The sequence below is a fragment of the Pongo abelii genome, chromosome 1 (assembly GCF_028885655.2).
Source record: "Pongo abelii isolate AG06213 chromosome 1, NHGRI_mPonAbe1-v2.0_pri, whole genome shotgun sequence".
Taxonomy (NCBI): Eukaryota; Metazoa; Chordata; class Mammalia; order Primates; family Hominidae; genus Pongo; species Pongo abelii.
The window spans coordinates 192669287-192694504 of NC_071985.2; the positions used below are offsets into that span (position 1 = coordinate 192669287).

The following is a 25218-nucleotide window of genomic DNA, read 5'->3' on the forward strand; positions in this document are numbered from 1 at the left end:
AGAGCTCTAGGCAAGAATCCATTCCTGGACTTTTCCAGTTTCTTGTGGCGGCTGGCATTCCTTGGCTTGTGGCAGCATCACCCCAGTCTCTGCTTTTATCTTCATATCACCTTCTCCTCTTCTGTGTGATTTGATCTCCCTCTGCCGCTCTCTTAAAAAGACATTTGTCACTGGATTTAGGCCCACCAGACAGTCTCGGATAATCTCCCCACAGCATGATCCTTAATTTAATCACATCTGCAAAGCCCCCTTTTCCTTATAATGTAACATTTGCAGGTCCCAGAGATTGGAACATGCTATATTTGAATGGCTATTATTCAGCCTACTCCACCCACTCACAAAACTTCTGCCTCTGGTCCCTGTAGCATTGAGCTCTGTTAGTTGGAGGTCTTAGTTTTCAAGGGAAGGGAGGCAACACAGTTTTCATTACATTGGAGGTTTAAACTTTAACCAGGCCATTGTGGGCTCCTCATGCCACTCAACCAGCAGGCAAAATAAAGAGTTAATACACTGGCTGCATGACTGATCTTCATTACCGAGGGGAAATTGGTTGCTGCCACACAACAGGGCAAGGAGGACTAAGTCTGGAACCCAAGGGATTCTCTAAGGCCTTTCTGTAATAAGTACTTCCATGTATGATAGCAAAAGTCCGTGAAAAGCTGTGACACCCAACCATGCAGGACCACTGAGGATTCAGACCCTTCAGGAATGATTATTTGGGTCACTCCACCATATAAAGATCCCTGGCCAGGCACGGTGGCTCACACCTGTAATCCCAGCACTTTGGGAGGCCGAGGCAGGTGGATCACGAGATCAGGAGATCGAGACCATCCTGGCCAACATGGTGAAACCCCGTCTCTACTAAAAATACAAAAATTAGCTGGGTGTGGTGGCATGTGCCTGTAGTCCCAGCTACTCGGGAGGCTGAGGCAGGAGAATCACTTGAACCCAGGAGGTGGAAGTTGCAGTGAGCCGAGATCGCACCACTACATTCCAGCCTGGCAACAGAGCGAGACTCTGTCTCAAAAAAAAAAAAAAAAAGAAAAAGATCCCTAAAAAGCTGAGGTGTTGGCTGAGGGCAAAGGAAACATGGAAGGGCAATGGAATAAGGAAATTATTCATACCGACCATGGCACTGTGACCAGAGATACCAGAAAGAGGTTGATTGCGGCTATGCATATTTCCTTCCTTGCTTGGGATGTGTGTGCATGTGTGTGTGTGCACTGTACATATTGTTTTTTCCTCCCTTCTCCTTTCTCCCATATTTTATATAAACATTGTATGTGATGATCAACTTTACTTTAGTGTTTAGTTGTAGGTGGAATTGTGCCTGAATTAGAGGAATACTTAACCCAAATATGGATTCAGTGACTAACCCCTGGAGATGGATGCATCTGTTGGACCGTGGGACGTTGTGTTTTTCCCATTTAGGGGGAGGGGACTAGAGTGTCTTCATTTGTATAAAGGACAGTTTCGTCTTACTAGGTGGAAGCTACTGTCATTATATGGCGGTTCAAGTATGTGTGGATTGATGTTTGTGGAAACTGTGTGTCCAAAGGGGTGGCCCGTGCCCATGTTATTGTCTTTCAGTTCCAAGTGCAGCCTTCTAACTCTGTGATACTGGGGCTGGGACTCTGCAAACCACATCACTCCTTTGTTCGCTAGCTTTGACAATAAGGGGCACTAGGGGAAGATTGGAAGGCAGGAAAAGTGGAGACTTCTCTCTTCCTTTGCTTCCTATCCTTATCAGCAACAGCCAGGTTGCAACAGTTGATCCCAGACTTCGGCTTTTTTCCCATCCTCCCAGACAAGCCTCATTGTATCCCCTAAGAGGTACTAGCACCAGCCAGGGAGTACCTCCTTTTCAGATCTCTGAGCCCCAACACTACCGGGCTCCCTCTCCGCAAGCTTGTGGGTTCTGATAACCCCAACCTGTTTCCTATACTCCTGCAGCTCTGGGACTGGTAACTGCTTTCTGCAGTTATTTTCTCTAGGCTATCTCAGAATCACCTAGAGAAGATTCTCTTTTGTTCTTTCAGCCCTCCTGCATCAGTGCAACCCATTACCTATAATAAACTCTTTTTGCTGAAAAACTTAGTGTTGTTTCTGCCTTCCTGACTTGATCTTGACTGATGCAAACTATTAGGAAAGTGGTGGCCAATTTTACTGGTCACCATGAGAGGTCAGCCTGCCAGAAAGGAAGGCTTACAGGAAACAGAGTCCTGCCATGTTTAAGCACCTAGATCTCACTGTGCATGAAACCAAATCTATCCCCTGGACTTCTTAGTTCTCTGTACCAATAAGTTTCTTTTTGTTTGTTTGTTTAAACCATATAGGGTTGGGTTTTTGTCGTATACAACAAAGAGTCCTGACTAATCCAAATCTCCTTGTCCCCACCCCCAAACCAGGAGCCTCACCTCACAGCCACTGAACAAAACCAAGAACAATCACCTCCTATTGAAAACTTTAATGAAACCAATAAGTTAATAAGTTAACAAAGTGAGGTACTTGCATATCCGAGAACCGAGTTGATGGGGGAACCTCGATCGTGGAAGGAAGGAGGGCTTCTTCCCATGTCTCCTTGGTCATAGGGTAATCCCATTCTCCTGGCCCTCTCCACAGCTGTCTCTGAGTGGGTGGAGGGGTGGCTCTCTGGGGACAGTGCAGTGCAGGTGGGGTGAGCCAGGAGAGGCTCCATCCAGGGCATGATGGTCACATGCAGAGGGCATGTTGGGGCAGAGGCTGGGCACCATGGACTGAGCAAGATCCAGTCCAAGCCCTGGTGCTGGCGCATGCAGGTCCCCAGCACAAGATGCAGGCAGCGTGGCCTCGGCCCCTTGTTCCCAGAGGGGGTTGCCATTGGTCCACTACCCCTCACCTTCCTGCCACCTGCATTGGCTTTGCAGAAGAGGAGCAAAGGGGTGGGGATAAGAAAGTGTTCCTGGAGTGAATGGGGGCTTATGCCCGGATGTGGGGCTGCCAATTGAAGTGAAGAAGCGGGGTATGGAGGGAGGGGAGACAGTGCATGTGAAAGCCAGATGCGCGGTTGGTATAGCTATTAGATGCATTCTTATTCTCTCTGGGAGTTAGAGTGACTAGGAAGGCACAGGCCTGGCTAGAAGCGGGCCTGGGGTCTCCCCAGTGGTGTCAGGCCTGGGCCCGAGTTGTGCTGTGGAGACACGGAGGCAGGCCCTTGGAGACAGGCAGAGGCAGCGGGTTAGGGCTCCTGGACCAGAGAGGAGGAGATCTTCCTGAAGAAGGGGAGTGGGTAAAGGTCTGGGTGGGGCCTGGAGAGCTCTCGGGTTACTTCAAAGCTCCCTCTCCTGCTCAGATGGAGTTGGGGCTCTTCCTCTTAGTGGACATCATCCTGCAAGGCCAGTCCACTGGCATCTGCTGCAGAGGCCCAGGAGCGGCTGAGTGGCTCTGAGCTCATGTCTCCAAGTGTGTCACGTCATTGCATGTTTAAGTGTGAGAGGCTTTCTTCCTGTCTGGAGAAACTAAAAGGCTATGTTTGTGTGATCGTCCATGAAGCACTGTCTGGAAGTTTTGGGGAGAATACAGAAACTTATGCTGACTATGAGTGGTGTCTGGAGGGCCAAGGAGGGGAGTGGCCACCCAGCAGGAGGAGGGAGCCCCTGGGAGCTGACACTTGCAAATGGGAAGAAAGGCCCAGGCACTGCCCTTAGGAGAGAGCAGGGGAGAAACAGGCCCCATGCTGGGAGGGGAAGGAGTGATAAGCCAAAGAATAGGGACAGGGTGGTGGCCAAGCAGCCTGAGACCAGCTACTGCTGGGGGCCCAGCTCCCAATGGGGGAGGGGCAGAGAGACCCCATGGGGGTCCCCAAAGTTGCATATTTAACATGGTTTGCATATATGGTGCCCACCTGCCTTGTGGCAGGGTCCTGTGCTTTGTGGGTACCTGTGGGGGCACCTTGGCCCACCCCCAAGTGGGGCGGGGACTTGGCGGGAGGGCTTCCCTGCTGTGTCCGAAGGGTGGGCCAGAGACCTCACCTTGCATAGCTGGAAGCTGGGTCAGGGCCCAGGGCCCCAGCACCCGCTCCCACTCCCGGGGCTGTGACCCTGCCAGGTGGGCCACATAGGGCCTTGATGGAGTGGGCAGGGCACTGGGGGGCCCAGAGGCCGCGGGACCGCTGTTGCTGCCCTCTGTGCGACCTGGCATCTCACGCTCCTGAGGTGGGGAAAGGGCGCTGGCACCCACAGCAGGTACCACGCCCACTCAGGCAGCTCAATACTGCGTGTGGCCTCTCTCCCCGTGAGGGAGTGAGTTCAAGTACGAGAGGAGTCCGGAGGCCTCAGAGGGCAGTCGGAGCGCCAGGCCGCGGGGCTGGCCGTGTGCTGCCCTGCCTCTGAGAAGTCCTTCAGTCCATGTTGGTGCTGACCGAGCGGGAGATGCTGAGCGTCTGTGCGGAGACAGAAATGTCCTCGTGGTCCACAGGGCTGTGGTAGTCGGAGGTGATGTCGGGGTCGAACAGCGGCACTTGCACCGCGCCCAGGCTGGCCGAGGTGCCAGAGCGCAGGCAGCGCGAATAGAAGCCCAACAGCAGGTCCAGCTTGTGCTCGATGGACTGCACCTGGGGACCGGGCGCAGCTGGGAAGCAGGGCCTGGGACCGGAGGGGACGCGGCCGGGGGCGAGGTTTGGGTCTCGGGGAGGACCCTAGCTGGTGGAGTGGGCGGGGCTTATCTGGGAAGCACTAATCCCGCCTGGAAAGGTGGAGCTTGGCTAGAGGGAGGGACGAAGCTGGGCACGGGTGCATAACCCGGGGGGTGGTTAGGTGTGACCGATGGGGATAGTCCGCGAGCTACAGCGACAACTGAGAGGCGGGGTCAAATGGAGTAGGGGGAACTGAGGTAGGCTTATCTGAAGCTTATGGGCGGGCTTATGCAGCCTGGGGGCGGGGCTTAGCAGGAGAGGGCAGGTTTATGGGATTGTCTGGCGGCGAGGGCGGGGGCTTCGGCCGGGGAGGGGACTCTTAGGTCTTCTCGGGGACTCTTGGGCTGTGGCTGTGGGAAACGCACCCTCCCCATGTCACCGCGGCCCCCAGAGCTTCTTGGTATGGCCAGCTCCGCCACCCCATCCTACACTCACCTGCTTCTCCACCTTGACCACGCGTCCCATCATGCTGATTTCATCCACCACCTCCGCGTCGGAGGGCCCCTTGTCGCCCTTCTCCCGGGCCTTCCGGTCTCCGGGCCCCCGACCCACAATTTGGTCCACCCTAAGGGTAAGGGAACCATCAGAGGGCCCGGGGACACGCCGCCCCTCCCTTCCACAAGAATTCTAGGTTGCCTGATGAAGGAGAAGGCACGACGAGGGGACAGGCAATCTGAGGGAAGGGGCCATTGCCCTGCCAGATGGAGGCTGAGTTGAGGGTGGAGGGACTGGCCCCTGCTCTGGGGGTTCTCCACTGGCCAAGCAAAGGCACCACACACGAACCTGACAAGTAAAACAACCGTCTGGTGAAAGAGGAATGGAAATGGTGGACTAGGAGGCCCAGCGCAGTGGCGCATGCCTATAATCCCAGCATTTGGGGAGGCTAGGTAGGGAGGTATCATTTGAGACCCGGAATTCGAGACAGACTTGGCAACATAGCAAGCCCTCCTCTCTACAAAAATAATTTTTTAAAAATTAGCTGGACATGGTAGCTCATGCCTGTGGTCCCAGCCACTCAGGAGGCTGAGGCAGGAAGATCACTTGAGCTGGGGAGGTCGAGGCTGCAGTGCGCTGTGATTGCACCACTGCACTGCAGCCTGGGCGACAGAGCGAGACACTGTCTCAAAAAAAAAAAGAAAAGAAAAGAAAAGATGGATTGGGGAAAAGGGGAAAGAGGATGGGAGGAGTGGAGACACGTGGGAATGTGACTTTTAAGGTGGGTGGACAAGGCTAGAACTGACCTCACCTTATTTTTCTGCTCTCCTTTGCAGCAAAATTCTTGAAAGTGTTATCTCTAACCTCTACCTCCAATTCCTTTCCTCCCCTTCTCTCTTAAACCTACTCCAATCAGGCTTTCACCCCTGCCATTTCACCAAAACTACTGTTGTCAAGCTCCCAAATAACCCCATGTTGCTAAATCCATTGATCAACTCCTGTCCTCATTTTACCTGACTTACTAGCAGCACTCAACACATCTGATCACCCCTTCTTCCAGCAAACCCTTTCTTCATTTGAAACCCCACCCTCTCCCAGTTATTTTCCTAGTTCCCTGACCTCTCCTTCACAGTCTCCTTTGTTAGTTCCTCCTCTATCTCTGCAACCTGGAAACACTGCAGGATCCAAGGCTCACTCTTGGGACCTCTATTCTCTATTTACTCCACTCACTAGGTGATGTCTTCAGATCCACAATTTTCAATTCCTCTACACTTTCAACACCAAATCTTCATCTCCATCCTGTACTTCTGCTCTGCACTCCACACTTCTCTATCGAACTGCCAGATCAACACTCCACTTGAATGTCTGATAGGCATCACAAACCTGGCACCTCCCAAATCTCCTGACCGAAACTTGCTCCGTTCATTGCCTTCTCCATGTCAACAAATGGCAACTCGATTTTTCCTCTTGCTGAAGCCAAAAACCTTAGCTTCATCCTTGACTCTCTTCTTTCTCTTAACACCCCATCAGAAAACCCTGTCAACTTTGCCTACAAAATGTATCTAGAATCTGACCATTTGTCGCACCTCTGCAGCTGCCACTCTGTTCCAAGTCCCCATGGTCTCATGTGTGGAAGTCTGAAGCAGGTTCTCATTGGTCTACCTGTGTCCACCCTCACTCCGCTAAGTCCATCCTCAACACAGCATCCAGGGTGATCCTTTTAAAAGACAATTCAGATCTTATCAGTCTTTTGCACAAAACCCTCCAAAGCTTGAAGCTCATCCTGGATGAACACCAACATCTTTGCAGGGGCCTACAGGACTTTACACTCTCTATGTGCCATTAGCCCTCTGACCTCACCTCCTACCTCTCACTCCAGTGCAGCCACACCAGGCTCCCTGCTGTGCTGAAGCCAACACTCCAGCCACTTGCCCCTCTCAAGTCCTTGGCACTTGCTGTTCCTTCTAGAACCTTCTCACCTATTTAAAATTGCAAACCGTAACAGCCTGACCCTTGTTTTCCTCCTTAGTATTTATCGTCGTCTGACATATTCTATTTTTACTTATTTATCACTTATTCTCCTTCCACTAGAATGAAAGCTCCATAAGGGTGGGAACTCTGCTGAGCTTTCTGCCATATCCCCACAGGCTGGCAAGCAGTAAATGCCCACTGACTATTTCTCAAGTAAATAAATGAATGAATGGACAGTGAAAATGCAGGCCAGAAGAGGAGAAGGGCAAGGTGTAGGTGATGTGGGTCTTGGCGTGAGGATTCTTCCTAATGCTGGGTCTACCGGAGAGATGTGGGAGGATTCCAGAGGCAAGAGGTGGGCAGTGAGGACAATTTGCCTATTGTCTTGGGAGATAGGAGGTCAGTAATTATTTTAGGCTGATTATTTTAGGACCAGGAAACAGTCATTCTAAACAAAGCCCCCAAGGCATATGAGTCAATAGGGCTTGCACAGAGGACCCACCGCACAGAGAAACTATGGTTGGGTTGTTTTTCAGCCTTGGGATGGGTGCTGGGTCCGGCCTCAGGCTGGCACTGCAAGCCCGGGACCTCCTCAGTCTAGAAACTCAGCTGCAGCAGTGAGCCCTTGGGGGTGCTCAGGGGTTGGCCTCAGACTTCATGCAGGGCTGGGGTCGCTGCCTCCCTGCCCCGTCTCCCATCAGGCCCGGTGCACCCACCGAGTTTGCAGGCTCTTGATCCGGCCCAGCATGTCCAGGTGGCCTGCTGAGTACTGCTCAATGACGTCCTTCACGTCGTACGGTCGCAGTGTCTCCTTGAATTTCCTTTTGGCCACCAGGAACTTGAGAATCCTGTTGGGGGAGGGGGCTCAGAGGGAGTGTCCTGTTAGAGCAGGGATTCTTTCCCAGCACCCTCTCCATCTCTTTGCTATCCCCTTGTCTAGCACCAGGGCACCTCCTGCTTGGCCACCACAAACAGCCTCTGCTGCGTCTCCCAGCCTCCCCTACCTCCAAGTAGCAGAAACAGGGATGAGGTGGAAAGGGGTTAATCCACCAGCCAGGGTGGAGGATGGGGTTCAGGACGCCATGGTATGAAAAGACAGAGAGGAGATCGGCCTCGAGAAGGAGGCCGGGGTGTTCTTTGAAGAGCCCTGCATCCCTGGCAGAGACTGGCCACTGGGACATTGTGGGGCAGGCACATCAATAACTCCGTTTTTTGTTTTTTTTTTAAAGAGATGGGGGTCTCACTATGTTGCCCAGGCTGGTCTCGTACTCCTGGACTCAAGCGATCTGCCCGTCTCAGCCTCCCAAAGTGCTGGGACTACAGGTGTGACCCACTGTTTCCGGCCCAATTACTCTGCTTTAGCATGCCAGCTTTGCCAGCCTGTGTGGAGAATACCCTGGAGGGGCAGAGGCGTGGGCAGGGAAACTAGCTTTAGGGGATGGGGGAGGAGATATAGAAGAGCTTGGAGCAGTTCAGGAGGTGGGGCTGAAAGTCTCCCTGGTCTGAGTCCAGGATGACTCCCATGGCTTGGGTGACCGAGTGGATGGTGGTGCCACTGCCTGAAATGGGAACTAACCCACGAAGAGGAGTAGGTTTGGGGCATGCTGGCTGAGAGGTCAGTGGGGTGCCAAGGAGAGCTGGCTTGGGTCAGGTGGCAGGTCAGGTACTATTCCTCGACACTGGGCACATGGAGGGGAGAGAATGGATGGGTGAAAAGGGGGTGAGCAGAGGCCTCAGACTCTGAGGGGTAGTGGGGACAAGTCCAGCTGACTCTGATTTTATATATTTATCTATTTAGAGACAAGGTGTCACTCTGTCACCCAGGCTGGAGTGCAGTAGCTCAATCACGGCTCACTACAGCCTCAAACTCCCTGCACTCAAGCCATCCTTCCACCTTAGCCTCCCAAGTAGCTGGAACTACAGGGGCACACCAACATGCCTGGCTAATTTTTTAATTTTTTTTTTTTTTTTTTGCAAAGACAAGGTCTCACTATGCTGCCCAGGCTGGTCTTGAACTTCTGGCCTCAAGTGATTCTCTTGCCTCAGCCTCCCAAGGTGTTGGGATTACAGGCATGAGCCACCACGCACAGCCTGACTCTAATTTTAAAAGGAATACAAAGAAAAGAGGCTTGTGGGCAGGTGTATCAGCCAGGGAAGAAAGTGTGGAGCCCAGAAAACTTGGAGGTTGAGGGGGTTTCTGGAGCTAGAGCTGCAGGCTAGAGATGGAGACTAGGCCAGGACAGCACGCCAAGGAGCTTGGAGGCCAGATCCATGCCTAGGCCGTGGCCCAAGGGCTCAGGAGACCCTGGTCCCTGCTTAATTTTTGAGACAAGGAGACAGCCAGTAGAGCAGGGGCTTTCAAACTTTTTTGACCAAGACCCACCATAAAAAAATACATTTTTTTTTATACAGTTTCACTCTTGTTGCTCAGGCTGGAGTGCAATGGCACTATCTTGGCTTAATGCAACCGCCCCCTCCCGGGTTCAAGTGATTCTCCTGCCTCAGCCTCCCAAGTAGCTGCGATTACAGGCGTCCGCCACCATGTCCGGCTAATTTTTTGTATTTTTAGTAGAGACGGGGTTTCACCATGTTGGCCAGGCTGGTCTCAAACTCCTGACCGCAAGTGATCTGCCCACCCAGATGGGGAGCAGCAGTGGGTGGCCCACGGAGGTGAGTGCTCGCCTCAGGCCTCAGTCTTACCTGATGGAGCGGATGACTGTCTTCACAGCAGGCATGACGTCGTCCACCGTGAGCTCACACTGGTAGCTCTTCTCCTCTGCTGCTTCCTCTGAGGGGGCATCTGAAAAGGCAGGGATGGGGCAAATGGCCAACAGAAGGGGCCACTCCCAACCTCCCATCCGACCCTTGTATGCCAAACCAACAATAGAGTGTCCAATAGGAAGACAGAGGCCCAGAAAGGGCCCAGAACCTTCCTGGTGGCTCCTGTGTCTCACTGCCCTCCCCAGGGTGGAAAGCCCCAGTGTGTTGCATGCCCATCTGCCCCAGTGACCAGTCAGGGTAAACGCCTGCCTGGTGGCTAGGTGGGAGCTGCTTTAGGGCACAGCTGGTCTAGTCCAGGGCAAGTTTGTTGCACAAAGCCCTGGAGGAAGGCCCACTGGTCCACCTTGCAGAACAGTGAGCCCCAGAGATAAGGGGTTTGATGGCACTGCATGTAATCATGCACACAGTCTTCTCCTTCAGCTAAGATGGAAGGACACCCAAGTGGCTGACTCCCAGGCCCGGCTCTGCTACTAGGGAAGGCCCTTAAAACAAGCCATTCTTCCCTGAATGAGAGAAGCTTCTCTGAGGCTAGTGCCCTGTGTTGCACAGAGAGGTGATGCTGTCCTTGCCCCACAGGAGCAGCGGCAAGAGCCCGGACAGCTTCCAGGACAGGGAAGGGAGGTCCTGGGCACCAGCTGTGCCCAGGCTTCTATGGGCAGCACCTCTCAAAGACTGGTCTATGGGGTTCTGTAAACTCTGAGGTGTCAGCCAGCAGCATCTTGAGGGCTGACACAGCACAGGCAGAAACAGCATGGCTGGGTCCCCTCCCTCCAAGGCCAAAGGGGGAGCTGTCCCCATCCCCCATCCTTGTGCACTCACCCCACCTCTCCCCACCCAGGGGCCTAAAGTATATCAAAGCTGGGAGAAGTCTTCCAGGGGGCTTGGCCCAACCCTCTCATTTTCCTGAAGAGGACACTGAGGCACAGAAAGGGGCCGTCTCCTGCCTAAATCGCAGTGGAAGTCTCCAGCAGAGCCAAAACTCAAAAAAGTGACATCAGCAGGTCCATGGTCTCATATCTGCAGCCTGGGCTGGTGAAGAGGGGTAGGCAGAGGGCGTGGGCTTTGGAGCTGAATAGACCTGCTTGAGGAGAGCACCTCTGCCACTCACAAGCTGAGAGATCTCAGTGCCCACGTCTGTAAAGTGGGGACAAAAACAGAACCTACTTTCCAGGGTCACTAGGAGAAGTAAATGAGATAAGACAGTGTTGGGCAGTGCACAGTCAGGGCTCATCAAGGATGCATTCCTGCCGCTTCCAAAGTACGTTTGTGTTTAGCTATTTGTTGAGCACCTACTGTATTCCCAAAAGTCTTCTATTCACCTTCCATGGATTATCTCATTTAATCTTCACAATAATCCTAGGAAGTGGATGCTATTATTGTTCCCATTTTATGAATGAGGAGAATGAGGCCCAGAGAAATTAGGTCACTCGCCTAAGATAAGTGACAAAGCCAGGATTCAAATCCAGGCAGCCTGGCTCCAAAGCCTATGCTGCTAACCACTATGAAATGCCACCCTCCACGTGATTCCCAAACAGTCTGATGTCCATTTTATAGCAGAGCAAATATTATAATGCCCATTTTACAGATGAGAAGACCAGAGCCCAAAGACGGTCCATCAGTTCCAGAGCTGAGACGCGAGCCAGATCTTTCTGCTCCCAGCCCAGACTGTCCCTGCCCTGCCAACCTCAGCCGGCCCTCCATCAGTCTCAGCCCCCCGGGGGCTTACCCTCAGCAGAGGTGCGGGGTTTGAGTCTCAGAGATGCCCGGAAGCGTGTACGGTCATTGAAGCTCCAGCTCTTCTGCACCTTGGTGGGGCTGGTGGCCTCACCCACCTGCTCGCTGCTCGGGGAGGTGAGCATTGTTGGAGGCGCCAGATGCTGCCTGGAAGGACCCGTCCGCCGCTGGGAGCTGCCCATGCGGATGCGGTCTTTGATGCCCATCCGGCTGCTGGCAGGGCAGGCAGGTTGGGAGAGAGCCAAATTAGCCAGAGCTGGGGGTGGGGGTGAATGGGGACAAAGCTGACTTAGGACTTGGGGGTGGCTATTAGGTCTTGATTCCCTGCCAAGCGGAGACTTCTTGGGATGGGACAAGGATGTGGTAAGGGAGGCCCTCACTCCTACAGGAGGCTGATTCGGGGTCAGTCGAAGCAGATCCTCTCCCCACCACCCACATCCCACCCCTCATCACCCGGACAGATAAGGGGCGCACAGGAGACAGATGTCAGAGTGGAAGGAGTGGGAGAAATCCAAAAAAGAAGTCAGAGACACAGACAGGAGGATGCGGGAGCTGGGCCTGGCCCAGGTGAGTGGGCAGAGGTTGGGGGCGGCGACCCCTTTGGGCACAGACAGGCTGCTGAGGGTCGGAAGCTCACCTGGCCATGAATACGGAGGCAGGCCTCCAGTCCTCACTGTACACAGGGGCAGGCTGTGTGGAGTCGAGGGTGTGCACACACACACACACCTTGTGCACACACATGTGCGAGCGTGGGTGTACAGGTACTGGTGTGTATACATATGTTGGCATGTGTTTACATGTGTCAATTCATATTTTCCTCCACTCCCCACTGCTGCGGCTATCTGATCCCACACTGGTCAGGTTAGGGTTTTAGGGCCTCGTACAGCTGTGCAGGCAGTGCACTGCAAAATAAGGACTCCATCACACAGACTTCCATGCAATGGTGCCCTGGAGGTGTGCAGTGTGATGGCCTACTGAGGGCCTCAGCCCCATGGGTCTAGCTGCTGGGCCCACGTGTATGCCCAGGCCATGCCTGGTGCCTGCCCTCCCAGTGAGGGTCTCTATTTGATAACATGTTCTTCTGTGGTCTCTTCTACCTAAGTTCAGCCCACCTTGATTGACATCCTGCCTGTGTGGTCTTGGATCCCCGCTAAAGATCTATCCCCCATACTGCGTACTGAGCTCCCGGTTCAACAGCATTTACACAGTCTTTGTGCATGTGAACACGTATGTGCATGTCTAGACATGCACTCAGACTTCCCTTCCCGCACCCAACTCCCCACCACGTTCCCCAAACGTTGGAGGAAGACAAGTTAGCAGAGGCCTCATTCCCCAGGACAAGCCCTGGTTAACCATGATCTGGTAGAGTAACTCTGTGTCCAAGAGGTTCAAGGACAATGTTATGGCTGTTTGGGTAGGACCTATGCAAACGTCCTCTATCCCATGCCCTGTGACGTCATTGCTGCCTCCCCTGCTGTGGTTTGCCACTACAGATTCCGACAGGTTCGGGGGACCCACCCCAAATGTCTGGGGCCCCCGATCAAGAGAGTACCAGCCAGCCTTAGAGGATACCTGAAGTGGGGCAGGAGTTGGGAGAGGACACTGTGTCACCTACTCTCAGAGGCTTTCAGATCAAGGGTTGAGCAGAGAAGAGATTCTGGTTTCGGTATTGGGTGGGAACTGGGGTCTCCCATGCCCAGGGCATGGGGTGGAGGGGAGCGAGCCAAGGTGCTGAAGTGGGGGAGACCTCGAAACCAGGGGCACCTTCGGGAAGGTGGCCGGGATGTAGGGCCATCCTTAGGGGTGGGGGCCTCTGCCCAGAGGGGAGAGGTTAATAGGTCAAGGATGGGGGCCCTGAGGATATCAGAAGGACAGGGACAGTTTCCACTATCCAGCATGCTCTCCACTGGCCCAGGACTCCATCGACACATCCCAAAGATTCCAATCAAAGTTTGAGGTTGGCTCTCCCAAACTTTCCTCTGCAGAGCCATTCCTGCGGGCTCCCTCATGCTGGCAAGCACCCTCCACCCTGCCCAGTCCGTGCAACCCCTTCTCCTGTCCTCCACTCCTCCAAGGGGGAGAGGAAGAGAGGAGGGTGGAGAAGGCCCCGACACTTTGGCCAAGGGCCTGGAACTCCACATCACTGCGCCCACCACATAAGGCTCCAATGGCGTTCTGGAGAAGAGGGCGACCTCCCTGTCACAAGAAGTAATGCAAGCAAGGCCGAGCTTGCACTCAGCAGGACTTATGGAGGAAGGAGTTCGAGGGCTTGCACTAGAGGCCTTGAAAGGTCCCTTTCCAGCTCTGATTCTGTGATGGTTAAGGAAGCTTCCAGTCTGGTTTGTGGGGTTCTGTAAGTTTCCAGCCAGCCAGAGGCCCTGAGCTCCTTTTTAATGCAAGAAGGCACTGTTTTCCCAGGAGTGGGCCTGGATTCCAGTTCCTTGGGCAGGGCCCAGAAAATGGCTCATATCAGCTCCTCTAAGTCTGAAAGCTAAAAGAAGGTGGAAGAAAACCTGGCACACAGTGGGCACCAAAAAGCTCTTTCCCCTTCCAGGCTCCCAGAACATGCAGGGTCCCATCAGGCTGCCTTAGCTCTTTCAGTTCGCTCAGCCACTGTGTGTGGTGGGCTGTCTTTACCAACCCTATTTTATATACACGGAAAGAGGTGAGATGACTTGGCCAAGGTCACAGAGCTCCCATGAGATGGAGCAAGAACTGGAACCCAGCTTTCTCTGACTTCAGAGTTTATGTTCTTTTTCCGGGTCAGGCAATCAGGATAGGGTGTAGAGCAGTGGTTCTCAACTGGAGCAAGTTCCCCCACTCAGGGAACATGTGGCAATGTCTAGTAGGTAGACATCTAGTAGGTAGAGGCCAAGGGTGCTGTTCCACATCTTACCATGTATGTGATAGTCACCAACCGCAAAGAATTATCTAATGTCAATGATACCAAGGTCAAGAAACTCTGGCTAACGATCTGTTGGTGCCTGGGAGAAAGATGGGGTGGGCTGGACTGTGGCTGCCCTGCTGGGGAGGCCGAACTCTGCCCAGGCTGCCCTGCTGGACCCAACCCCTCGAACTCACTTCCACAAGGACTTTCTTTAGGGCCTCATGATCTGCCCTCCCAGGGCCACTGGGGGAACAGAGGCAGCCTACCACTTCTGAAGCCACATACAGCCCCTCTTCAGGGACTATGGAAACAGCCACGCCACTGGCCTCTGCCATGGCTGTGTCCTTCCTGTCCACACCCTCCACAGCCAAAGGAGGCTTGCAAAATGGCGGGCCTGACCCAAAGACTCCTTAGCTCAATGCTTCAGTTCAAACCATTGCCCACAGCCATGGTTTCTAAGCTATTTTTTTTTTTTTTAGGTAAATAAGATCTTAACTGCTGAACATACCAAATCAAATACGGCCAACATTTATTGGAGCCAGGTCCAGTTTTAATGGAAGCAGACCCTATTTACATCTGCATTTTACATCTGAGGAAACTGAGGTGCAAAGGGGTCAGGTGATTTGCCCAAGGACACAGGAACAGTGGGTAGTAGCTAGATTGTGGTCCAGAACCCACGTTTCTAGAAAAAACACCTCTCAGCAGAAGCACACATGGGCAGCCAGGAGCCCTGCCACTCATCTCCTAGCTCCGGGACCCCAGCCCACAGGGCCCCAGAGGCACCTTTGGAAACCCAGGACTCCATGAGCTCAGGCTGCCAAGCATGCCAACAGGGTGAAGCTCACACTGGGCTTTTGGGTTCTGCATGACCCAGCTCTGCCCCTAACCTTAGCTCTGATGTCCAGTCTCAGGGGGGCCAAACTGGGCTGCCAGCATTTTTCCCCATGCTGTGCTCCCTCTTGCCTCCTTGCTTGGGTCCGTGCTGCTTCGCTGACCTGGAATGCCCTCCCTGAAACCCACTGCTTTTAGGGCTTCCTCTGGGTTGTGTGCCTGACCCGGGCTCCACAGCCCCTGTGCTTCCTCCCTTTGTTGCACTCATCACACTGAGCTGCAATTACTCTTTGCAACTCTCCGAGGACGATGTTTTATTCATCACCGTGTCCCTAGTGCACAGAGCAAGGCCTGGCACAGGGCAGGTACCAAGGAATGCGGTGGAAATGCCGCTAAAAGAGCTGGGGTCCTGGAGTTGGCAAAGGTGCCAAACCCAGCTCCTTCAGGCATCTGCTAGGTCCCCAGGTGGGTAGCGGGGAGACAGAAAGCTAAGCCCAAGGCCTGACAAAAGTCAGAGTGAGAAGGACCCTCAGAGGTCCTCTAGTTCAATCTGCCCATTCCACAGACGGAAAACTGAGGTCCAAGAAGGGAAGCAATTTGGCCAAGATCACAGAGGGCATCAGCAGCAGAGCCAGCACACATCCTTAAGGCTCCTGCACGTGCCCCTCCTGGCACCCTGGGCCCATGCCCCAGACCTAGCAGAGGCATCCCAGAAAGGCGAGGAGTTCACCGGGGACCCAAGGCAGACAGCAGGCGGCAGGCACATGCACCTTGTCCTTGGCCCATCCTGTCCCCTCTTCAGCCCCCAAATTGGGTGGGGCAAGGAGGAGTGGGGACAGGAGGAGCAGGCGAGGGGGTACCTCGGTCTCCAGCTGGCGTGGATCCGAAAGAAACTCCGTTTATTATTAAACATCTGGCTGGAAGGTTGAGAACAAGACACGAACAGAGGTTAGTGGGAAAGGGGCTGTGGGCAGAGTGTGGGGAGCTGCCAGGATGGGGCCGGCCTCCGGTAGCTGGTGGGAAAGAAGGACCCCCACCTAAATCATCCTCCAGCCCCATCACCAGAACGTAGATGTTCTCACACTTTGCATAGGGATCCCCTGGGGAGCATGTTACATATGCAGAAGGCTGTGTCTCTTCTCCAGAGATTCTGATCCTGTGGGCTTGGAGACAGGTCCAGGTATCTGCATTTTGAACAAACACCCCATGGGATGCTGATGCAGGAGGTCTGGAGACCATGGTTTGATAAACTCATTGCAAAAGCCTGAAGAGGAGAGATGCTGGCCCTGGCCATGCCATCCCCCAGGAAATCCTGCTCCTTTAGCACCACTTCCTGTGAGCACGCTTGGCCCAGGTCCATCCCCAAGCACCACCAGAGGTGTGGCCAACCGAGTGTGTATATGTGTGTGTGTTTTTGGTGGAGGGAGGCTGTCCTGGCTGGTGGTCTAGACAGCCACGATTAACGATATGGCCATCGGGCCTGAGCCTGGTGACTGGTCTACAAACCATAGCTCGGCCCCCTGGGGTCCCTGGGAGAAAGGGCCACTCTACTACCATCACCCTGTGTCCCAGACACTCCCCAAGTCCCCTCCCAGGCAGATAGATACGAGACTGGGAGTTAGTGATAGCCAAGCCCTTAGCAGTAATCTGTTCCTGGGCCCTGGTGGGGGTGTCAGGGACCAAAGGAGCCGTGGGGAGTGTACAGGTAATAGGCCCCAGGCTAATGTCCATTCCCCTTGCCTTCCTATTCAGTCAAGATGAGACCAGAGTGAACTGGAAGCACAGAGAGCTCCGGCTCAGGTCCTGGACAGGATTGCTGGGATACAAAAACTCTTGAGTTTCTGCCTGGAAACTATGTTTGGTAGGGATGAAGGTAACAATGAGGGACCTTCGAGCAGAGAATCTGAGAGGGGCCCTACTCTCCCAGGGAGCTCTCAGCCTGGCCTGGCAGTCACACTTCCCCTCCCTCCAGCCCCAGGCCTGGAGGGACTCTCCCTTTTCACCCACTTCCTGTTCAGCCCCTGGCCCAGAAGTGCCCTCACTGAGAACAGGGAAGGGAGGCTGCTCCCTGCATCCTCTGCACCACAACTCCTCCCTAGGCCTTTTCAGCCCAGAAACTCTAGAGCACCCAGAGCCCCAATCAGCCTAAACACTGCCGATTTTCCGCCAGGACACACAGGTTCAGAATGACTGAAGACTTCCTCCAAGACACACAGCATCGAGTGGCAGAGGCAAGCTTCCATCACGCCTCCCCTGCTGATCACTGGGCGGCTCGCCTCTTCTCCTATTCTTTGTTCTGGGCCTGGGGCTCAGAATGACACTGAAGCTCAAAGGCCAGATGTCCATTTGGCTGGTTCGGGGTGATGTGTGAAGATGAGACAAAACAAAGAGATGGGTAAAGGACGGGGGAAAATGAATGAGGGGGATTTAACCCCTGACCTCAAAGCTAAACCTCTACAAGAGCAGCCACTTTCCCATGCTGTGAGTGGACGGGCTTCCCTTATCCAAACATGCCTGAAATTCTTCTTTAGGAACGTTTATGTGGGGGTAAGCATTGTTTGTTCTTTGTTCTTCTTTCAAGATTTTGTAAAAAGCTTCAGGAGAGACAGTTCAAGGGAAAAGAGATGGCTGGGAGTGCCAAAGTGTACCTCAGTAAGGAAGGAAAAAGAACCCCAAGAGGACCCTCTGGGATTAGCAAAGTTTCAGACAAGGGCTGCACAAGAAAGGAACATTAGTCACTGGCTGAGTTTACGCAGGTCCTACAGAGGTCTTAATCACAGAGCTCTCTTTCCAGCTGGCATCTCGTTCCCGAGAGGCGAGTTCAGTACTAAGTCCCTCCTACAGCAACATGCCAGGGGAGGGGGTTCCCTGCCCTCACACCCCAGGATGGTGCCCACGATTACCTGAGCCGTAAGCACCTGTGGCCAGTGGCCTCCTCCTCTGTCCAGCTTCCCAGGAGGGATGGGGGTGCAGGGATGGAAGAGTAAGGGGTACGTGGGAACAGAGAAAGAAAGAGGACAATGCCATGAACGGAGGAGATGATGGGAAAGGATGGCATGGACATCTCTCCCACTCAGACCCTCAGAGCCCCACAGGACAAAAAGGTGAGTCCAGCCTGACCCCTCCAGAGAGGCCCCCAGTCTGTACCTGTCTGGCCCTCTGATGGCCTAGGAGTCCCCCAAACAGGCCCAGACACCCACGAAGTGGCTGAAGGCAGGTCTGAGAGAGGATGAGGACAGAGAATGGAAGAAGAGGAGGAGAAGCAAGAGGAGGTGGCAGCCCCACGGGGCCCCTACCTTTCCCCAGGGCAGAAGGAGGTGCTGCCCGGCCGGTGGCAGGTGGCAACGGGCGGGTAACGGGAGGGTGCTCCGTCGGGTACCGGCGCCCGCCGCACCTCCAGGGGCCGTAGGCCCCCATTGCGGGCCCGTTGCACGTGCTCAAACAAGAGGGCCAGCTCTCTGCAGGAGAGGGCGCCATCAGCGGCAGGCAGGGCCATGGCACCACCCCCCTCACCCAGTGGGCACAGAGCTCCTGAGCTCAGATCTTGCCAGGTCCTGCCGCTCTAGAGATGTTCACTGACAGCCCGGCCAGAATAGGACAGGGTGGACAGTGGGAGACTGGCCTTCCCCACTCCCTTTCTACCCCCAGTTCCCAAGAAATCCCCAGGGATGTCAGGCATGGATGTGAAGGCTGGCACAGCTCAAGGGCAGCCATGCAAGGAGCTTACTCTCAGCCCATCAAGCTGACTGCCTGAACATGCCGTGCCTGCTCAGAGGCCAGCAGTGGCCCTGACATCCTTTCCCTCCAGATCTGACTCTGGATTTTAAGGGGAGATGGAGGCTGAGGAGGGCGCTGTGACAGGGTGGCTAGCCCAGCTTCCTTTTCCTCCAGCACTCACTCCTGCCACTGGGTTTTTGAAGACTAGATTCGGGACCGTGGCTTCTTCCTAACTCTCCAGGCCATTTCCTGCTGCCATGAGCCAAGGAGGGTATCTTCCCTCTCTCCTGCCTGCCTTCCCATTGTATGGATGAGCAAACTGAGGTCCAGGGAGCAGATGCCCAGTGGATCCAGAATCTCCAGACTAGGCTCTGTTCCTCTGGGCAGAGGTCCTCAACCATCCCACCACCCCCAGCCCCAGATCTTTCCTCATACACATCGTATTTCTTACAAATCAGCCCTGCCCCATTCTCGAATGCCCGGCCTTGAACAAAAGGCCTCTTCTAATCTAGTCACCTTCCCACTCTGAGGTAGGAGCTTGCCTCTGCCGGGTGGAGAGATGTGGGGGCACCAGTGTGATGCTGGGAGCCCCTCTTCCCAGCCCCTTCTCTCCTGCTTCTCCCCTGGGAAGCCCCTAGGGCTGGGAGGGCGCAGGGATGGGGAAGCCAGGTACAGGGACGAGTGGAATTGCGCAACAGCTGCTCCTGGAGAACTAATGAGGCAAAAAAGGCACCCGCAGAAGCGCTGAGAACAGCATCCTGGCCCAGCCGCATGCTTGATGCCCACCTGCCTGTGGGACTGAGCTGGGCTCCATGGTTTTCATTCCTGCCTGATGGCCTAGCCAGGCACCTGGCCACACGCACCTTTGTGATGCTATTAATAATCCCTCGCGTGGTGCCACCCCCATGCAGTCTTAGCCTGGCCCGGGCCAGTGGGGCAGACCCACTTCTGGGCCCTGAGGCTGCTGAGTGGCCCAGTAAAAGTGGGCACATATTCCTACATGGGGGTTCAGGGTGGGAGCACGCACCTAAGTCTGGAACACATGTTTCTGCCCATCCCACACTTTCTCCAACCAGCTGCAATATCCACTAACTCTGTCCCCCACTTGGGACTGAGGGGAGACGAGCTGGCTGTATCACTGCCCTAGGTGGCATCACCTATGGGTGAGCATGCACACTGCCAGCACTCCAGGGCCGGGGTTCAGCCATGGGGCAGGGCTTCACCAATGCCCTGTGTCCAGTGTCCACCTCTTCCCTGTGCATAGCAGAGTGGAATAAAGGACATTCCAGGCTCTGAATTACATAGGATCTGCAGAGCCAGCCCAAGGTGCTCCCCTGGGAGCCATCACCCCCTTTCCACCCTCCAGGGTTGAGTCTCAGCCACTTGTCCTCAAAGGGCATTGCTGCCAGCCCCCCACCCACCCCCACCCCCAGCAGAACCTACCTGAAGGATGGGAGGATACTGTCATAGTAGTACCAGGTGGCTGTCAGGTAGGCCCGGCTCATATCGGTGGAGTACAGGCGCCATGCAGCCTGGTGGTATGGGGGACGTGGGGGATGTGGCATCAGTGAGGCCTCTCAGTCCCCACCAGCCCTCTCCCCTGAAAGAACCCAGTCCTTGGTCCAGTTATGGGTTACCCAGAGCCAGAGGCCAGTTCCAATTCCACAGCCACTGACAGGGGCAGCCAAGAAAGTAAGGCCTAGGGAGAAACGACTTCCCCGAGGGGACAAAGCAGATCAATGTCAGAGCCAGGGGCCACAGAGCATAGAAGTTAAGAGCTGAAGTTTTGTTGTCAGGCAGACATGGGTTTCCAATCCCAGCTCTGCCCCTTATTAGTGAGGACAAATTAAGTAAAGCTTCAGAACCTCAGTTTCTTCACCTGTAAAACGCATGTAATACTACTTGCCTACCAGGGTGTTGTGAGGATTAAATGAACAGTTGTATATTAAATGCCAAGCTCAGTGCCTGGCATATAGTAGGCACTTCATGCCAGGTTCCTCTGTTAAACACTCCTGTTATTCCCCTTATCACATTTGATAAATACCTATTCATTGTGTATTTGACTGATATCTTTCTCTCCCCCTAGACTGCAAGCTGTGTCTTGGTTACCGCTGCATCCTCAGTGCAAATATAGTGTCTGGCACATGTGGGTGCTTCGCAAATGTTTGCAGAATGTCATTATTATTACTAGCAATGCCACTCCATCTTTCCCAGCTGCCTGTCACTGCCCATGGGAATACTAAGGACTGAGAGGGGAGGAAAAGCATTACCTACCAACCCCTCAGCATCCATGGACTTGCCGAGCTTCCTCTGCAGCAGGAGGGATGAAAGTCAGACAGGAGGAAAGACTATCCCTCTCCCTCCACGTAGAAAGAGCCAGGGAGGGACTGTGAGTGTGGCCATCAGTGAGAGCAGGGAGGCATGGAGGCTGCTAGGCAGGACAAGGCAGAGCTGAGCCCTGGATGCCTCCCTTCTTTGGATGCCTCTCGTCCTTAAGGGGCTGCCACCGCTGACCTCACCAGCCAGGCACCCTCCTAAGACAGGAATATTTTTACTTCCTGCTTGCCTAGGCCCCTGGCATGGGCTGGGGAGCAGCTGCCAGAGCTGTCTCATTAATTATGGGCACCACAATACCAGCTGTCTCTTGGCATGGACAGTGCCAGCCGCCTGCCCCTACAATGCCCCTCAGAAGGCCAGCTCCCAGGGGACAGTGGCCATTGTGCCCCAAGGGACGCTAAGAAGAAAAGGCTGAGCTGGTGGCTGGAGATAACAGCGACAGGGAGGAGGGTTCTGCCCTGGGGAGGAGAGATAAGGAGAAGCTGAGTGAGGCTTGGGTTTGGAGCTCAGAGGGTGACAGGCTGGGGAGCAGGCAGAGGTGGACTGGGCCAGTATTCCCTGAAGCATTTCCTGCAAGGAGTTCCCTTACACACACCCCTGACTAGAAAAAGCCAAGGCCTAGTCCCAGGGTCACAGAAAATCAGAGCCCTGGCCTCAGCCCACACACAGTCACAACATGCCATGGCACAGAGGGAAACTGAGACCACACACTCCTGGCTTCCTACCCACCCCTCTGGCTGTTCCTTCTCTGTCTCCTTGCCCAGCTCAACTTTGCCGGCCCACCCACCTGCTAAATGTTGAGGTTCCTAAAAGCCCTTTCTGCACCATCTTCTCTTCATTTGTGTGAGTGCTTGTGGAATGAATGAATGAATGAAGGTGCTGGGAGTGGGGCGGGCTTACTGCTGCACAGCTGATGGGGGCAGCAGTGGGTCTCCACCAGAAGCCTCCCGGCTCCTGTCTGGGCTCCGCCCCTCCCCAGGCCCTGTGAAGCTGGGCTGGAGTTGGGCAATAGGGCAGCTCTGGCTAGCCCTACACCAGGCATTTGGTGCAGGGGGAAGTTTCTGGCACTGTCAGTGAGCATCGTGGCTTTGTGTGTGACTTGGCATGTGGCCCCAGGAAAGTCACATAGCCCCTTTGAGCTTCAAAGTGGTGTCACAGTTGGGCTGGGGACATGGGTCAGCACACAGGGTTGACACACCAGTGCAGTCACACAGCCCTGCTCCTAGGGCTTCTTCCTGGGCATCTTGTACCTGGATGAGGTTGGCTGCCGGCATCCTCCGCTTCTCGAAGTGCTTCTGCCGGTGCTGCTCCTGGACCTTCAGGGCGAAGCCGGAGCCTAGGATGCCCTAGAGGGATAGGGCATGGTTGGGGGAATGCGCTGGCAGTGGTGGGGCAGTAAGAGGCTGCAAGGTTGTCCCCATCGTTGCCCCTCTGAGGTACCCCAGGCTCCCCAGGCAAATCTGTGACAGGGGTGAGCTGGTCCCACCCTCAGCCTCCCCCACCAACTGAGCAGGAGGCAACTCACGGCAGGCAGGGCAAAGAAAGAGATGCCCAGTAAGGCGAAGCCAGCAGCCAGGACCCTGCCCAGCCATGTGTGTGGTGTCTTGTCACCATAGCCAATGGTTGTCAATGTAATCTGGAGACACAAACAGGTTACTGGCAGGACTGGTCACGGGGGCCACCTACGGCTTGTTGGGGGTACAGGCAGGTAGGAGCCTGATCATGAGGGAAGGGGACCGTGGTCACCCACGGGGGCTGGTTAGGGTCATAGATGGATTCTCCCTCTCCTGGGCTGGTCAGGGGAAAGGGGTATAGTCACAAGGGCTTGATGTGGGGGGCTAGCTGGGGACAGAGGCAGGTCCACCAGAGCAGGTTGGGGGGTTAGCATTGGGGCTGGTCTCGGGGGGTCCCAGCTCTAGTGAGAGGGCAGGGACAGGCCCGCTCAACCCTGAGTCAGGAGTCACGATGGGCAGACCTCGGGAAGTTCCCAGGGAGGGTCCCAGGGAGAAGGGCAGCCCTACAAAGACCCTCACGCACCGTCCCCCACCAGAGCGAGTCGGCGTAGGAGGAGAAGTCGGAGTTGGCGTCCTTCTCGGCCAGGTAGACCAGGAAGGAGGCGAAGATGAGCACCAGGAACCCGATGTACCAGGCGGTGATCAGCTCCTGCGGGGCAGGTGGAGGGGCGCGGTGAGGAGCGCTGTGCCTGCCTGGGAGATGTGGGGAGCTTCCACACGGGAAGCGGATAAAGGTCCCCCATCTCCCGGAGTCCCAGGCTCACTTTTCTTTCTCAGCTCCTCCCATCAGGGCGACCCTGCCCCGGCCTTCGCGAAACCGCCAGCACTCCCCCTACCCCGACCCCCATTCCCACCCCCACCCCCACCCCGCCTGCCTTGAGTCTCCAGGTTCCAGGCTCAGGACTCCAGCACCCAGCCCACCTTGCCCCGCCCCCCAAGTCCCACTTTCAGGCTTCCACCTGGGGCCCACCCTAGCCCCGCTCCAGCCCCACCCTCAGGTCCCACCTCAGCTGCCCACTTTGTGGTACGAGTGGTCCCTTCAAACCCAGAAGCACCCAGGGGAAACCCTCAAGCCCCGCCTCTCCGGCCCCGCCCCCAGATCTGGTCCGGACTCCTAGGCCCGCCCCTACCTAATTCGGCCTCCACTTCGCCCCACCCGCTTAGACCTCGCCTCCTGCTCGGGCTCCAACCCCCGCAGGCCCCACCCCTTCCCTGCACGGAGACAGCCCCTCTGGCCTCGCCCTCTCCGCCCTGCCCGCTCTGGTCGTGCCCCAGACACGCCCTCGGGTCTCCGCGCGCGGCCCGCAGGCCTCACCTTGCTATGCGCGTAGACCACTGAGCCCAGTAGCTTCCAGGTGCCGCCGCGGCGGTCCATGCGCACCATGCGCAGGATCTGCAGGAAGCGCATGCTGCGCAGCGCGGACGTGGCGAAGATGTTGCCCTGGGTACCCGCGGCGATGACGGCCACCGAGGCCACGAACACGATGAAGTCTGCAGGGGCGGGGGCGGCGAGATCACAGCCAGCCTACCCCGCGCACGGACCCGGAGGCGGGGACTTCTGGGGGTGTGGCAGGGGACTGGGGAGGGAGGGGGAGGGTCCGTTGAATCTGTGCGGGTCTCCAGGGTCAGAGTCAGGATTGGGGTAAAGGCGTCACCCTGGCTCCTGGGGTCAGGGGTCAGGTCGGGCGGGGCGCGCCTCATTACCGATGACACAGAAGGGCTTTCTGGCAAAGCGGAAGCGACCCTGCCATCCTCGGTAGCGGCAGCAGCATCCGGCGGACCAGACCCGGACGATGTACTCCAGGCCGAAAACCACGATCATCACGAATTCCTGTGAGACCAGGGGCCTGAGTTCTGGTCCTCACTCTCCAGAACTGGGGCCCAGATCACAGCGCGGACCCAGCCAAGAGTCCCTGGGTTAGGGGGACCAGGGCCTCCTCAGACCCCTCTCCTGGAGTTTCCTGGACTTGACGATTCCGGAGGGCAGGTGGCCCCCTCCGCCTCCTGCAAGAAGACTAAAAGCCCTAGTGTGTCCTCCCCTTCTGGCCCCCATGAGCTGATGGGATTTTTCTGCTCCTCAACATGCCCTCCCTGTCCCAGCTGTCTCAGACTCCCTAACTCTGACCAGGTGACAAAAGGGGTTGCTGGCTGTCAGCTGTCTCCCTCTGAGGGGCTTCCATTTGGTGTTTTGTGTTTAGGCAAAAACTGAACTAAAATCCACCATACGTGGAGTTTGCAGATTTTGTCCTGAGAAGGGGTGGAGCCTACTCATTTCTATTCTGGACCCATCATAAGCCCTTGCATAGAGGCAGGAAGTTCCCCCAACACTTGCTATAAAG

General features: G+C 55.3%; 1 protein-coding gene across 1 annotated transcript in view; it reads right to left on the minus strand.

Annotated features, from left to right (window-relative positions):
• Window positions 1-2484: 2484 nt before the first annotated feature.
• Window positions 2485-25218, minus strand: part of KCNQ4 (potassium voltage-gated channel subfamily Q member 4) — a 56628-nt gene continuing 33894 nt past the window's right edge. Inside the window, exons 3-14 of the mRNA XM_024254861.2 lie at window positions 24584-24710; window positions 24195-24370; window positions 23403-23528; window positions 22891-23001; window positions 22616-22711; window positions 20472-20560; window positions 18608-18769; window positions 11586-11806; window positions 9779-9878; window positions 7795-7926; window positions 5108-5237; window positions 2485-4591 (exon numbers count right to left, since the gene is read on the minus strand). Of these exons, the coding sequence (XP_024110629.2) occupies window positions 4379-4591; window positions 5108-5237; window positions 7795-7926; window positions 9779-9878; window positions 11586-11806; window positions 18608-18769; window positions 20472-20560; window positions 22616-22711; window positions 22891-23001; window positions 23403-23528; window positions 24195-24370; window positions 24584-24710 (1683 nt within the window). The 3' untranslated portion in view covers window positions 2485-4378. The remainder of the gene's footprint in view (window positions 4592-5107; window positions 5238-7794; window positions 7927-9778; window positions 9879-11585; window positions 11807-18607; window positions 18770-20471; window positions 20561-22615; window positions 22712-22890; window positions 23002-23402; window positions 23529-24194; window positions 24371-24583; window positions 24711-25218) is intronic.